Source organism: Crinia signifera, chromosome 6 (genome assembly GCF_055691185.1).
Source record: "Crinia signifera chromosome 6, ASM5569118v1, whole genome shotgun sequence".
NCBI lineage: Eukaryota > Metazoa > Chordata > Amphibia > Anura > Myobatrachidae > Crinia > Crinia signifera.
Window position 1 is genome coordinate 22,537,056 of NC_139222.1, and position 14,459 is coordinate 22,551,514.

General features: G+C 48.1%; 2 protein-coding genes across 2 annotated transcripts in view; one reads left to right on the top strand and one right to left on the bottom strand.

Annotated features, from left to right (window-relative positions):
* Positions 1 to 14,459, top strand: part of LOC146009548 (uncharacterized) — a 613,273-nt gene that overhangs the window by 568,024 nt on the left and 30,790 nt on the right. The window contains 4 exon segments of the mRNA XM_083149994.1: positions 936 to 2,159; positions 5,950 to 6,533; positions 6,612 to 7,271; positions 8,105 to 8,290. Coding sequence (XP_083006120.1) covers positions 936 to 2,159; positions 5,950 to 6,533; positions 6,612 to 7,271; positions 8,105 to 8,290 — 2,654 coding nt within the window.
* Positions 1 to 14,459, bottom strand: part of LOC146007461 (uncharacterized) — a 450,549-nt gene that overhangs the window by 420,929 nt on the left and 15,161 nt on the right. The window lies entirely within an intron of this gene.

The following is a 14,459-nucleotide window of genomic DNA, read 5'->3' on the forward strand; positions in this document are numbered from 1 at the left end:
CAGCAGACTTAATGGCAGAGGACTCCTCCATAGTGCAGGAACAAGTGAACTTCAGCACTCCATTATACTGTTCCGGCGTCTATCCGCCGCACCGGAAGTGCGTAGGCGGAAGTGCCCTCACTGGAATGCACGCTGCGCATTTGTGGAACGTAGCGCCATGCCGCTCCCGGAAGTAGCCGCACTAACCCGGCTTGTACAGGAGCGCAGACACCCCCCCCCCAGTCACCCCATACCTGTTTCTTTAGGACGCCAGTCACTCTGCATGTCCATGCTAACCAGCCCGGACAGAAAAAAGGGTATCGGCGCCGCCACCCTAGACCCGCTGCCCAGTCACAGCAGCGCGCAGCTCACCGTGAGTAGCATAAAACCAAAAAACCGCTTACCTAACTTAACCAGCTACTACTTAGAGGAGACAGGAAAAAAGACTGAGGGGATAAGGGTGGAGTGTGGTTATATACGTGGTGTGGGAGGATCCTAGGGGAAAAAACCTGCCTGTCTAGAAGGAGGAGGAGGTCTTAAAACCCAATGTTATGGCTGCCATGAAGTAGGAAGAAGAAATTAAGTATATTTTCCTGGCGTATTTGGCTGGCAATTAGCGGGCGTTTAGTAATTAGGAATCACCATTCTTTTGAATGGTGATTCCTATTCGTATTTAGCGATGGCGTATACATTTACAAATACGAATGTGCCATGAATAAGAATTTATGTATTTTCAGGATCGTAAATCCTGAAAATATTCTTATTTTACTATATGAATACGAATTTTTTTAGTCGTTTTAGCCTTAGTAATTTTCCACCTATATGTTGGACCATCGATATATCAGCCAGTGTGTGCGCAGCATTAGACATGTTCAGTTTTAGCGATAAAACATCCATGAACATTTGTTTCTCAAGGTCAACAATTCTGTCTGTTGTCATTCATCTGTTTCCTGTAGGTGGGCGCACAAGCAGGAATACCTCGGAGGGAGATCTCATTGTGGCTCCAGATTATATAATAGAAGATAAGAACATCAGACAAGATTCTCCAGAAGAAAAAAACATTATCCCCAATACACACCCAACATTTCCCAGTGCAGATATTTCATCTGGTCCCTCTAGTCATGAGGAACCTTCTCCTGATCATTCAGACCTTACAACTCCCAGTATAGACCATAAAGATGATACAATAGCATCCCATTCTGAGTATGGTAAGAGTTCTATACATCAGTCAGAGTCTGTTTTACATCAGAGACATCACAAAGCTGAGAAACCATTTTCATGTTCTGAGTGTGGGGAATGTTTTACAGATAAATCAAATCTTCTTACACATGAGAGATGTCACACAGATGATAAGCCATTTTCATGCTCTGAATGCGAGAAATGTTTTGTATATAAATCAGCTCTTGTTAGACATGAGAGAACTCACACAGGTGAGAAACCATTTTCGTGTTCTGAATGTGGGGAATGTTTTACATATAAATCAACTCTTGTTATACATGAGAGACATCACACAGGTGAGAAACCTTTTTCATGCTCTGAATGTGGGAAATGTTTTACAGATAAATCAACTCTTGTTAGACATGAGAGATGTCACGCAGATGATAAGCCATTTTCATGCTCTGAATGTGAGAAATGTTTTATACATAAATCAGCTCTTGTTAAACATGAGAGAACTCACACAGGTGAGAAACCATTTTCGTGTTCTGAATGTGGGAAATGTTTTACACATAAATCAGCTGTTGTTAAACATGAGAGAACTCACACAGGTGAGAAACCTTTTTCATGCTCTGAATGTGAGAAATGTTTTGTATATAAATCAGCTCTTGTTATACATGAGAGAAATCACACAGGTGAGAAACCATTTTCATGCTCTGAATGTGGGAAATGTTTTACAGAAAAATCAGCTCTTCTTAAACATGAGCGAATTCACACAGGTGAGAAACCATTTTCGTGTTCTGAATGTGGGAAATGTTTTAGACATAAATCAACTCTTGTTATACATGAGAGAACTCACACAGGTGAGAAACCTTTTTCATGCTCTGAATGTGGGAAATGTTTTGTATATAAATCAACTCTTGTTACACATCAGAGAAGTCACACAGGAGAGAAACCATTTTCATGCTCTGAATTTGGGAAATGTTTTAGCAATAAATCAATTGTTCGTAAACACCAGAAAACTCGCACATGAGGTGTGGATTATTAGATAGACAGTCAATAGGTCTACACTTAAGGACGGAATAGGAACGTTTAACGGTGAAAATGTCGACCAGGAGTTTTTCATATGTCTGGTGTAAATATTGACATGGACTCCCAATTAGTGTAAAGCTAACCGAGGTTCCCTCTCCACCCTTGGTGCAAGTTACAAACCTATAATGCCGGCGGCCACATCTGATTGGCTGAATGCATCTATCATTTTTGCTGATGTTCCAGTTCTATTGCTGCTGTGATGTGTTCCCATGGTTACAGTGACATGAGCGATCAGTGTGCAATAAGACTCCATGTCTCCTAGTCTAACTGTATATGGGAAAGCAGCTGGTGTATGTATTACTGAGTCATTATATAACCGCATTGCTGTACCTGTGCTTTATATTATGTATAACAGCCTCTCTGCAATATATATGTAATAAATACACTGTGTGACCCTGTACTGTAATGTGTGTGGTGTATACTGATTTTTCCTTCATCCACTAGGTGTCACTGAAGTTACACTGGGGAATAGAAGGCGACCACAGGGAGCATGGGCACTTTAAATAAAAAGATTAGAGTGGCTAACTCCTCCCCTTCTACTTCCCCTCCAGGTCAGTCTTAGTTTGTGCCCGAAAGGGAGCGGACACACACTAGTGTGCTCTCAGAGCACATCAGAGATTTTTTAATCAGCATGGTTTTTACACTGCGCAGAGGACAGGCAGATAGTGATACACTATCTGCCTGCTACGTGGGAGCCTGCCGGAGGGAGCCGGCCGCTTCCATGGTAACGCGCCCGGCTCCCTGGCTGCTGAGACCACCGTCTTGGGAGGCAACGGGCGACGGCAGGCGAGTTTGTAAGTATTCCCTGCGGCGGTGGTCAGGGTTTATTAGGAAAATGGCGCCGGAGAAGTGAGAGCTGCCGGGTGGGGGGTGGAGCTACCGCGTGGTACTCCCAGCAGCCCCGGCTATCCCCAGCGCTCTCTGACACACGTGCGGCGGCCATCTTTTTTACACTGGCACCGCTGCGATTGTGGGAAGCTCCTGTACCGCTGCAGCCCCACCAAAGGCTTCAAGTACATCGCCAATCCTGGTGACCGTCCTGCTATAAGCTCTCCCGGTATTGGGAGTTACAGTGGGGGGTTGAGAGCTTAGAGAGAGATAGTTGGGCTGTGTTAAAAACTAGGGCTATAGCGCTCCCTGGTTACATACCATAGCGCTGTTCAATCCCTGTGGCAGCTCCTTTCCTTCACTATCTCTCCTATCCAGTCCTTCTACCTGGACTAATCTATACCTACTCTCCCTTGGGTGTGTGGTAGTGTGTGGAATCTCTGTGACATATATATATATATATATAGAAAGTGGAATGACCGCACTCTCACCCAAATGGAGACAGCAGTGGGGTGCCCGGCAAAGGTACATGCAACAGCATGCCCCAATGAAATAAATACAGTTTTCCACACCAGTAGGTATGGAAGCAGAGCACTCTCCTTAAATCACAGTTCAGCCATGTGATATAAAAAAGAAAAGTTTTTAATTCCAACACAGCATATAGCAATCAAGGTATACAAGCCCCGACGTTTCGGTCCCAATATGGACCTTTATCAAGGAGCCTACAGGTATACAAGAAATACAAACAGTTGGTACATGTAACGCTGAATCAAAAGACATGTACACATACAAAGGCAAAGGCATAGTTACGTTTTTCAATGAAACATCAAGTAGTCAGCGGCTCAGGAACAGCCTGGACAAGGGCAGGGTCAGCCAGCTGATCTGACTGCCCTCCCGTCCGGCTATTTATACCATAAGTGGGGAATGGAGCTGGGAGGCGCCACAGACTCAGGTCTGAGAGGCGCTATCGTACTTCCGGTGAAACCGGAAGTGCGTAACAGCTGAAACGCAGGTCTGGGGCGCACAGCTTCCGGGAGTATGCCGGGGCTGTGCGTAACTAAGGTTACCATATGTTAAGAGCACGGTGTGGTCATGGCAACAAGGGATACCTGGGCTGGAGCCATAGTATGTCAATATTATTGTGTTTATGTGGCCGTGCTTGCGTTTATAAAAACGAGGTATAAAGCCGGGAGGGGTTACCTGCAAACACCAGGGTAGGCGGAAAGAGTGTTGGTTGGGATTAGTGAAAGGAATTAAGTTTAGGATTGGGATGCATTAAAAGGACCCCAAACGTGGTTTTAGTTAATTGGTCACCGAGATGCGTGTTAGAGGGGTAGTGGATAAGAGGATTCTAGGGTATCCACCGGAAAGTAGGGGGTTACTGAGGGTTACGTGCATAGCCCGTGTCATGCACGGGGAGTGTTAGAGTGGTGTAGCGAAGAGATCGACACCAGGGGTAGGGATATGCTGGGCAGTGGAGTGAAGGTGATTCAGATCAATGGAGATACGTGGGGGAGTGGTAGGTGACTATATGGTGTACCAACAGGGTCTGTACATGTCTCTCTGGGTCAGTGCTGTCTTTGCATAGAGAGCACTGATAGATATGTGGATAAAGGTCTTGACAACAATATTTTGAAAAAAGGGGGCACGTATAAACTATACACAGAGTACAAAAAGGTGCAAGAAAATGCAAAAAAATACATGAAAAAAATGCAACAGATTTACACAACAAAAACAATGCAAAAAGGGAGGATCACACATAATATTAGCAGTGGAAATGTCACAGGTATGGAACAAATCGTTCATCAGTCGGATGACTGCACAGAGGATCAAGTCTAGATAATGCATAAAGCGCAAAAAGGCTTATCGGGTTCATTTTAAAAAGATGGATAGGGGGTTGTTCTCGTTAAGTCCTTTAGGGGCAAGTGTGTCTAGTCGATAGATCCACCTGCTTTCCAGTTTCCTCAGTGCCAGTCCACGGTCGCCTCCACGAGGGGGTGGGGGTACCCAGTCGATAATGTGGCAACGGAGGCTGGAGTTCTGATGGCCTGCTGCCAGGAAGTGGCAGGGAACAGGGAGTTCTGCTTTTTTTGTCTCAATGGCAGCTCTGATCGAGTTGCGGTGATTCGCCATCCTTTCCCGGAATTTGCGTGTCGTCATGCCGACATAGGCAAGCCCACAAGGGCAGTAGAGGAGGTAGACCACATGATCCATTTGACAGTGTAGGCGGTACCTTATTTTAGTAGGTTTACCTGTATGGGGGTGTGGGAAAGTAGAGCCCGGGGTAAGGCTGTTGTAGGTTGTGCAGCCGGCACAACGGAAGCAGCCTGGTCGTATTGAATGAAGCCAAGTTAGATTTGTGTCGACTTGTGGACTTGTAGTAGGTCGCATGAGGAGTTCTTTAAGATTGGGTCCCTTCTTGTAGGCTACCATCGGTGGGCCATATTGTTGCAGTTTGAGGGACTGGTCGGATGCCAGGATAGGCCAATGTTTCCTGAGGCTAGTCTGGACTTTGGGTGAGGTGTGATCATATTTATTAACGAAAACCATCCTACTACTACTACAAGTCCACAAGTCGACACAAATCTAACCTTTGCAGAGGAGAAGGGCATCTCCATTACACCACTCCCCTGACTCTGACGATATGCCAGACCTAGAGGAGGGAGAATTTGCGCCCCCTGGGGACGACATGAAGGATGTGCAGGATGCACAGGATGTGTTAGTATATGACACACAAGACCCTGCTCAACCCTCTCAGGGTATTGAGGACCTTATTCAAATGGTCAAAGTGGCCTGTAATGTGACAGAGGGAGTTGACACCCCTTCCCGTCCTACCTTTTTGGGAAAAAAGCAAAAAATGTCCTCTAATTTCCACTACCGCTCTGGACCCCAAAGCCACCAAGCCTGACGAACCACCGTCCCACTCGGGGGATCCCAGGGTGGGAGCTCGTTTACGGAACTTTGGCTCCGTGTGGCTCCAGTCCTGTCAGGACGCCTGGGTAAAAGAGCTTGTAACCCTAGGTTACAAGATTCGCTTCAGCATGTCTCCCCCAGACAGGTTTTTCAAGACCGGTCTTCCTCTTCCTCCAGAGAAAGGACAACAGCTTTTGGCCACCATCGCCACGCTGCAGGACATGGGAGTGGTGGTTCCGGTCCCCGCAGAACAGCGTATCCGGGGCTACTACTCCAGCCTGTTACTCGTACCACAGCAGGATGGCTCGGTACGTCCTATTCTCAACCTGAAGGATCTGAACCCATACTTGCACTTGGCCAGATTCAAGATGGAGTCCCTACAGTCCGTGATCCAGGGTTTGGAAGAAGGAGAGTTCTTGGTATCCATAGATATCAAGGACACCTACTTGCACATTCCCATTTGGGCCCCGCACCAAGCATATCTGCGGTTCGCGGTGCAGGAGCGGCATTGGCAGTTTCAGGCCCTTCCGTTCGGCCTCTCGTCCGCACCTCGGGTTTTCACCAAGGTGATGGCGGTCATGATGGAGGTTCTCCGCATGCAGGGGGTTACTATGATCCCCTACTTGGACGACCTTCTGCTGAAGAGTCGTTCACAGGACACCCTGCTGGAGCACATTCTTCTCACACAGAAGATCCTCACATCACACGGGTGGATCCTCAACTTTGCCAAGACGCAGCTTAACCCCACTCAGCGTCTCTTGTTTCTAGGGATGATCCTGGACACCAGTCAGATGCGGGTGTTCCTACCAGCGGACAAGTTTCAGTCCTTACAGGCCTTGGTCAGGCTTGTCCTACGCCGGAGACAGGTGTCTGTGCACCTGTGCACCAGACTGCTGGGGAGGATGGTATCCACCTTCGAGGCGATACAATACGCCCGGTTTCATTCTCGCCCCTTCCAGCTGTCGCTCCTCCATCAATGGTCAGGCTCTCACCTGCATCTGCAGCAGAGGGTGACCCTGTCCCCACGGGCTCGTCTGTCCCTGCTCTGGTGGCTGAACACCGCCAACCTACAACAGGGAAGGAGGATTGCGATTTGGGATTGGACCCTAATCACCACGGACGCCAGCCTCCGAGGTTGGGGTGCGGTCACCCTGGACCGTCAGTATCAGGGATTGTGGACACAACAGGAGAGTCTGCTTTCCATCAATGTTCTGGAACTACGAGCTGTCTATTATGCTCTTCTACAGGCCAGACCTCTTCTCCAGGGCAAAGCAGTTCGTGTCCAGTCCGACAACTCCACGACGGTTGCGTATATCAACAAGCAGGGAGGCACCCGCAGTTGCGCAGCCATGAAGGAGGTCAGCAGGATCCTGGTTTGGGCGCAGGCCCATGCCCTGGCCCTGTCCGCTGTGTTCATCCCCGGAGTGGAGAACTGGGAGGCCGACTTTCTCAGTCGGCGGGACGTACATCAAGGAGAGTGTTGCTTGCACCCTCAAGTCTTTCAGAAGCCGATACATCGCTGGGGCTGTCCCCAAGTGGACCTGATGGCGTCCCGCCACAACATCCAGCTTCCACGGTTCTTCGCAAGAACACGAGATCCTCAAGCAGAAGGGGTCGACGCGCTGGTGGCTCCTTGGCCCTTCCAGTGTGTGTACCTCTTTCCACCATTCCCGTTGATACCCAGAGTACTTCAACGGATTCGGAGAGAGGGGGTCACGGCTCTGTTGGTGGCACCAGACTGGCCTCGTCTGTCTTGGTACACCAGTCTGACAGCTCTGCTGATAGACGAGCCGTGGCCTCTGCCTCTTCAAGACGACCTTCTCAGCCAGGGACCCTTCATCTACCCAGATTTAGGTTATCTTCATTTGACGGCGTGGCTGCTGAGAGGTCCATCCTGAGGAGAGCTGGTATACCCCGTGCGGTTACACCCACCATGCTACGTGCCAGGAAAGAGGTCACCTCAGCGCATTACCACAGGATATGGCGCTCTTATGTGGCTTGGTGCGAGAGGCGTGGGGTATCCACATGCCTGTTCAAGAAGGCGAGACTCCTCCTTTTTCTGCAGGAAGGTTTGTCTGCAGGGCTGAGGCTGAATACCTTGAAGGTTCAGGTCTCAGCTCTCTCCATCTTTTTTCAGAAGAAGTTAGCTTTTCTTCCAGAGGTGCAGCCACCCATTCGTCCTCCAACGGCTCCCTGGGACCTGGACTTGGTGCTGGAGTACCTTCAGTCCTCGGTTTTTGAGCCCTTGGAAGGTCGTACTTTTGCTGGCTCTGGCATCTGCCAGACGTGTATCGAAACTGGGGGCTCCTTCTTGTCGCTCCCCGTTTCTTCAATTTCATTCTGACAGAGCGGAGCTCCGTACCAGCCTGGCCTTCCTTCCAAAGGTAGTATCGGCCTTTCATTTGAACCAGCCCATTGTGGTTCCTGCTTTCCCAGAGGACTCACCGGAGGAGAGATCCTTGGATTTGGTTAGGGCTCTAAGGATTTATGTAGCCCGCACAGCCTCTATGAGGAAGTCTGATTCGCTGTTTGTGACCTACGACCCTGTGCGTCGTGGATGGCCAGCCTCCAAACAGACGCTGTCCAGGTGGATTTGGTTGACCATACGTCAGGCCTCTGTCACCTTTTCACGGACTCCTCCTGTTTGCATTACAGCGCATTCAACCAGGTCGGTGGGGTCCTCTTGGGCGACTGCCCGAGGGGTTTCTCTACAGCAGCTCTGCCGAGCGGCTACCTGGTCTGGCTGCAGAACCTTTGTTAGGTTCTACAGGTTTGATACCTTTGCGGCTCCTGCTTCAGTGTTTGGCCGCAGGGTATTAAGGGGTTCTCAGCACTCACCCACCCGGGATTGAGGGCTCTGGGACATCACCAGTGTAACTCCAGTGACACCTAGTGGATGAAGGAGAAAGAGGGGTTTTGTACTTACCGTAAATCCTTTTCCCCGAGTCCACAGGTGTCACTGGACGCCCACCACAGCGCTGTTCTCCTTTAAGTTGCCTTCGGGCTTATATCCTACAATGACCATTACCTTGGAGTTTCCCTGCTAGGGTTACGTTGGTTATGTTATTATGTTACATTGTCGACTATGTATGTTTGAATTTTCAGTGTTTTCTCACTGCCTTCTTCTTTACTTCTTGTATTGAATGATGTATCTTCGGAAGTGTGTTTTATCTTCCTGCTCCCTTCCGGGCACAACCTTTCTGACTGGCCTGGAGGGGAAGTAGAAGGGGAGGAGTTAGCCACTCTAATCTTTTTATTTAAAGTGCCCATGCTCCCTGTGGTCGCCTTCTATTCCCCAGTGTAACTCCGGCATGCGAGAGGAGAGGTTAGCGAACATGGTCCCTCGCATGGTACAGAGGGGAATTGGCTGCAGCCTGCACGGAGCGCCGGTCATGCCAGGGCAGGCGGCAAGCGCCCAGTAGTCAGACGGGACCCGCAGCCCTTCCTGCACTCCAGCCGCCGGCTACAATGAATAGGTGGATACTGTGTGTGGGGAGCCATGCGGCCAAGCTTGATGTATACTCCAATCTGGGGACGTCCCATGCTCCGGGCACAGAGGGCAGCGATGCCCGGGCACGGAGGGGCGGCTCTGGGAAGCAGTCGCACTGCCTGGCCATATGTACTACTTTAGAGCGGTCCCCGGAGTCCTGTCACCTCTGCTGCTTTCACCAGTGTATTACAGGTGCATCCAGTGTGGTCAGTGATGCTCTGGAACCGCATTCCTCTGCCTGTACCTGCCATGACAGCATCCCATCCTCACATACAGCAGCTCCCTCCATCCCCCTCCCAAATCCCTGTGCTGTCCTGTCTCCTTCACTCACCAGCTGACCTCTCTCCTCACTGCATTCTTTCTAGGGCTGCCTGCTCAGCGCGTACCCCATCTTTACAGCCGACAGGGTGACTATGGTCAGTTACCGCAAACTGCTATAAAGACGGGGGAAAGCGTCTACAGTCAGCCGGCAGGGTGACTATGGACAGATACCATAAAATTGACTGTAGACGCTTTCCCTCGGCTTTATAGAAGTTTGCCGTATCTGTCCATAGTCCCCCTGCCGGCTGACTGTAGAGGCGTACCCCGACTTTTGTTTAGGTTCTGTACTCACGCCTCTTTGTTTTGGTATGCCCTTAACCCAGCCCATTATGATAATTTTGTTTATATGTATCGTGTCAAAAGCCCAAATCGATAGTGTGTACGGTGGTACAATCTTTTTCTTGTGACTGTTTGGGACGGGAGTACATCGGACGTCGCAAATAAAATTGTACAGGTGTGTACGCGTGTATTGGCTGTTTGAAAACGGTCCGACGGGTCTATGAACGGTCGCAAGAAAACAGGGATTGTATAGATGTGTACCCAGCTTAAGCCAAATAAAGATCTCAATCTCCCACACGTACCTCTATACTACCATTATAGAAAATACCTTCCCTCTTCCCACCTCTTTCACAGGAGCTTGGGAAAGGGAACTACAAGGGATAGTCCAGGATATCGACTAGGAAATGGTCTTCCACAATACCCAGACCAGCTCTCTTACTCATGACAGCCGAGAAAATGTATATAAGATAATTTACCATTGTTCTAGATTTCCCATTAGACTAAAAAGTGTAACCTGCCCAGATATAATGCACCTATCCGAGTGCGGGTGCCGGACGGCTCCCCGACAGTCCGGATTGCGACAGTCATTACTCCGACATCGGAATCCCGTCTGCTCCTTCGTGGGGGTCCACGACCCCCACAGAGGGAGAATAAAATAGGTGGCGAGCGCAGCAAGCCCACAAGGGGCTTCATTGCGCTCCCCCCGCTGTGCAGTCGGGATACTGACGTCGGAGTAATGACTGTCGGAATCTCGACTGTCGGTGTGTTATACCACACCCCCAAGTGCTTCCTGAGATCACTCGGGGACTGTACCAAGGGACTGGCGCATAGCTAATGTAGTACCAATATGGAAGAAAGGTAGCAAAACTGGGTAATTTATGGTTAGGAGATAATATTTGTATTCAGATTAAAAGGGGATTTTTGTAAGAATTTACCATTCAAACCACTTTCTCTGAGTCCATCCTGGTGACACAGCTAACCTTGGGATGTAGGAGGGTCCGCAGGAGCGAAGGCACCTATGCTGAAGACTTTGGACGCAGGCTCCTCCCTTCTGCATCCCACAATGCTTCAGTTCAACTTCTAAAGCACACTAGGAAACATAAATCAGTACAATGCCCAACATCTTATATGCACAATCATATAACCATAACATGACACCATGAACGGTATGACTTACTGAGCGTAAGGGAGGGATCGCTGTGTCACTGGGATGGAGAAAGGGGTTCGAACGGTAAGTTCTTACAAAAATCCCCTTTTCTCTTTCGTCCAGTCCGGTGACACAGCTAACCTTGGGACGTTCACAAGCCGGTCCTATGGGAGGGTACGCTCAGACTGCCAGTTCTCATCACTGCTCGTCCAAATGAAGCGTCCTCCGACGCGAACTCATGGAACCTGAAAAATTAGGTAAAGGTATGAACAAAGGACCAAGTGGCAGCCCTACACAACTGCTCCGCTGTAGCCCCATGACGCACAGCCCAAGAGGAAGCAACTGACCTGGTGGTATGTGCAATAATCCGAGAAGGAACAGGTCTGCCTACCTTGGTGTAAGCAAAGGCAATCACTGATCTTAACCACCTGGCAATAGTCTGCTTAGAAGCAGGCCACCCTCTCTTATGGACATCATACAACACCAACAGCAAATCTGTTTGGCGAATGTCCTTTACCCTTTCCACGTATATTTGCAAGGCGCGAACTACGTCCAATTTCCTTAATATGTCCCTATTCGTAACCCCATCAGGTGGGGAAAACACCGGAAGTACAATCTCCTGGTTTAAATGAAAGGAAGAGACTACCTTAGGTAGACATTTAGGAACTGTTCGCAGCACAGCCTGATCTTCATGAAAAATTAAATGTGGAGACTTGCAGGATAAGGCTCCTAGCTCCGATACACGTCTAGCCGAAGCAATGGCTAACAAAAGGAACATATTTAAGATCAGCCGACCTTAACGGCTCAAAAGGAGGATTCTGTAATACTGCCAGAACCAAAGATAAATCCCAAGGCGCCACTGGCTGCCTATATGGAGGTTTAAGTCTGGTTACACCCTGTAAAAAAGGTTTGAACCTTATTAAAATCATAATATTAATAGACCAGTGGACAATATAGTAGTTACGCTGTATTCATTACCTTCTAAACCAGGGCTGGGCAATTGCGGCCCTCCAGATGTTGAGGAACTACACATCCCAGGATGCTTTGAATTAGTTTTGCTAAGTGGGCCATGCTGAAACTGATGCAAGGCATGCTGGGATGTGTAGTTCCTCAACATCTGGAAGGCCACAATTGCCCAGCCCTGTTCTAAACCATGCATCCTGTTACCCTTGGCAACCGCAGCCTGGCACTGTGATTTCAGCAATCAATAACCCTGAATGAGGCTTCTCCATTCACTGACAATGTGAATGGCTGTAAAACACATTTCATATGACTATATGCTATGGAATCCATTGTACTGTGTCCTAACAAGTTTCACCTATTCACTGACTTTATAAGAAATAAACCTCTTTACACAGCGTCTTATTTGATATATATATATATATATATATATATATATATATATATATAAAAGAAAGGCAGAAGGTACCTAACACCGCGCCCTAATAGCCCAAAGCAGCACCCCTGAAGGTCCCCTGTTAGCTGGAACCCAGAACAGATAGAAATACAAAGAATCAGGGTGCGCTAAGGTAAATCATACAACTGGTAATGATTCAAAGGTACAAATATTTGGTACTTGTGAGTTATCCGGACGCCCGATTTCAAAATCGGGTCGGATCGGGCACATCGCATCGCATCGCATGCGACCATCGGATGCGATGCGATGCGATGCGATGACCCGATTTTTCCATAGGAATCAATGTTAAAATGGACTGAGTCCATTTTAACATGGAATTCAATGGGAAAAAGGGGTCCTTTTCATACCCCTACTATCCAAGTGGGCATGGAGTTGGATATAAACCTGTGGCGAGCGTAGCGAGCCACCGAGCCCGAAGCGTGGCGAGCGTAGCGAGCCCCGCGAGGGGACACGGAATACCGTCCCCTCGCGGGGCTCGCTTCGCTCGCCACGCTTCGGGCTCGGTGGCTCGCTACGCTCGCCACAGGTTTATATCCAACTCCATGCCCACTTGGATAGTAGGGGTATGAAAAGGACCCCTTTTTCCATAGGAATCATTTTAACATTGATTCCTATGGAAAAATCGGGTCATCGCATCCGATGGTCGCATGCGATGCGATGCGATGCGATATCGCATCGCATCGCATCTGATTGTATGCCTTAACTTAAGGCATACAATCAAAAAATCGGGCGTCCAGATAACTCACAAGTACCAAATATTTAATATAAAAATGCCAAACAATGGCTAAAGGTAAATATCATGCAAAGTTACACTATGATATCACAATCAGTTTTACAATCTGAAGAAAGGGCCTTTCTTCAGATTGTAAAACTGATTGTGATATCATAGTGTAACTTTGCAATGATATTTACCTTTAGCCATTGTTTGGCATTTTTATATTAAATATTTGTACCTTTGAATCATTACCAGTTGTATGATTTACCTTAGCGCACCCTGATTCTTTGTATATATATATATATATATATATATATATATATATATATATATATATATATGTGTGTGTACTTGTGGATAATCACGGCTCCCACGATATCGTATGCGTTTTTTAACAGAAAAGCATCCAAATGCATTGAAATTAGTATCACACATGTTCAATGGCCCCCAAATGTCATTTTTGAGGCTGTACCACCCCCACTATCAACGCGAACCCGAAGCGAGCGCAGCGGTACGCGTCCTACGACCTTTTCATACCCCCACTATCCACGACGGCGTGGAGTTGAGAATAGAAAGTGTGGCGAGCGCAGCGAGCCACCGAGCCCGAAGCGTGGCAAGGGGACACTGATACCTTCACAAGTATACGCCGCCCCTCGCGGGCTTCACAGGTGTCCGCTTCGGGCTCGCTGCGCTCGCCACACTTTCTATTCTCAACTCCACGCCGACGTGGATAGTGGGGATATGAAAAGGTCGTAGGACACGTACCGCTGCGTTCGCCACGCTTCGGGTTCGCGTTGATAGTGGGGGTGGTACAGCCTCAAAAATGATATTTGGGGGCCATTGAACATGTTTGATACTAATTTCAATGCATTTGGATGCTTTTCTGTTAAAAACGCATGCGATGCGATCGCATGCGATTTTGTAAAAAAAAAAAAAAATCGCATGCCGCTATATATGGCATGCGATGGGAGCCGTGATAATCCACAAGTACCTATATATATATATATATATATATATATATATATATATATATATATATATATATATATCATAGATCGATATTGTATGTCATATGCAGCCACACATGTATTTGAGCAGATAACTCAGTCGCTACTGACCCCAG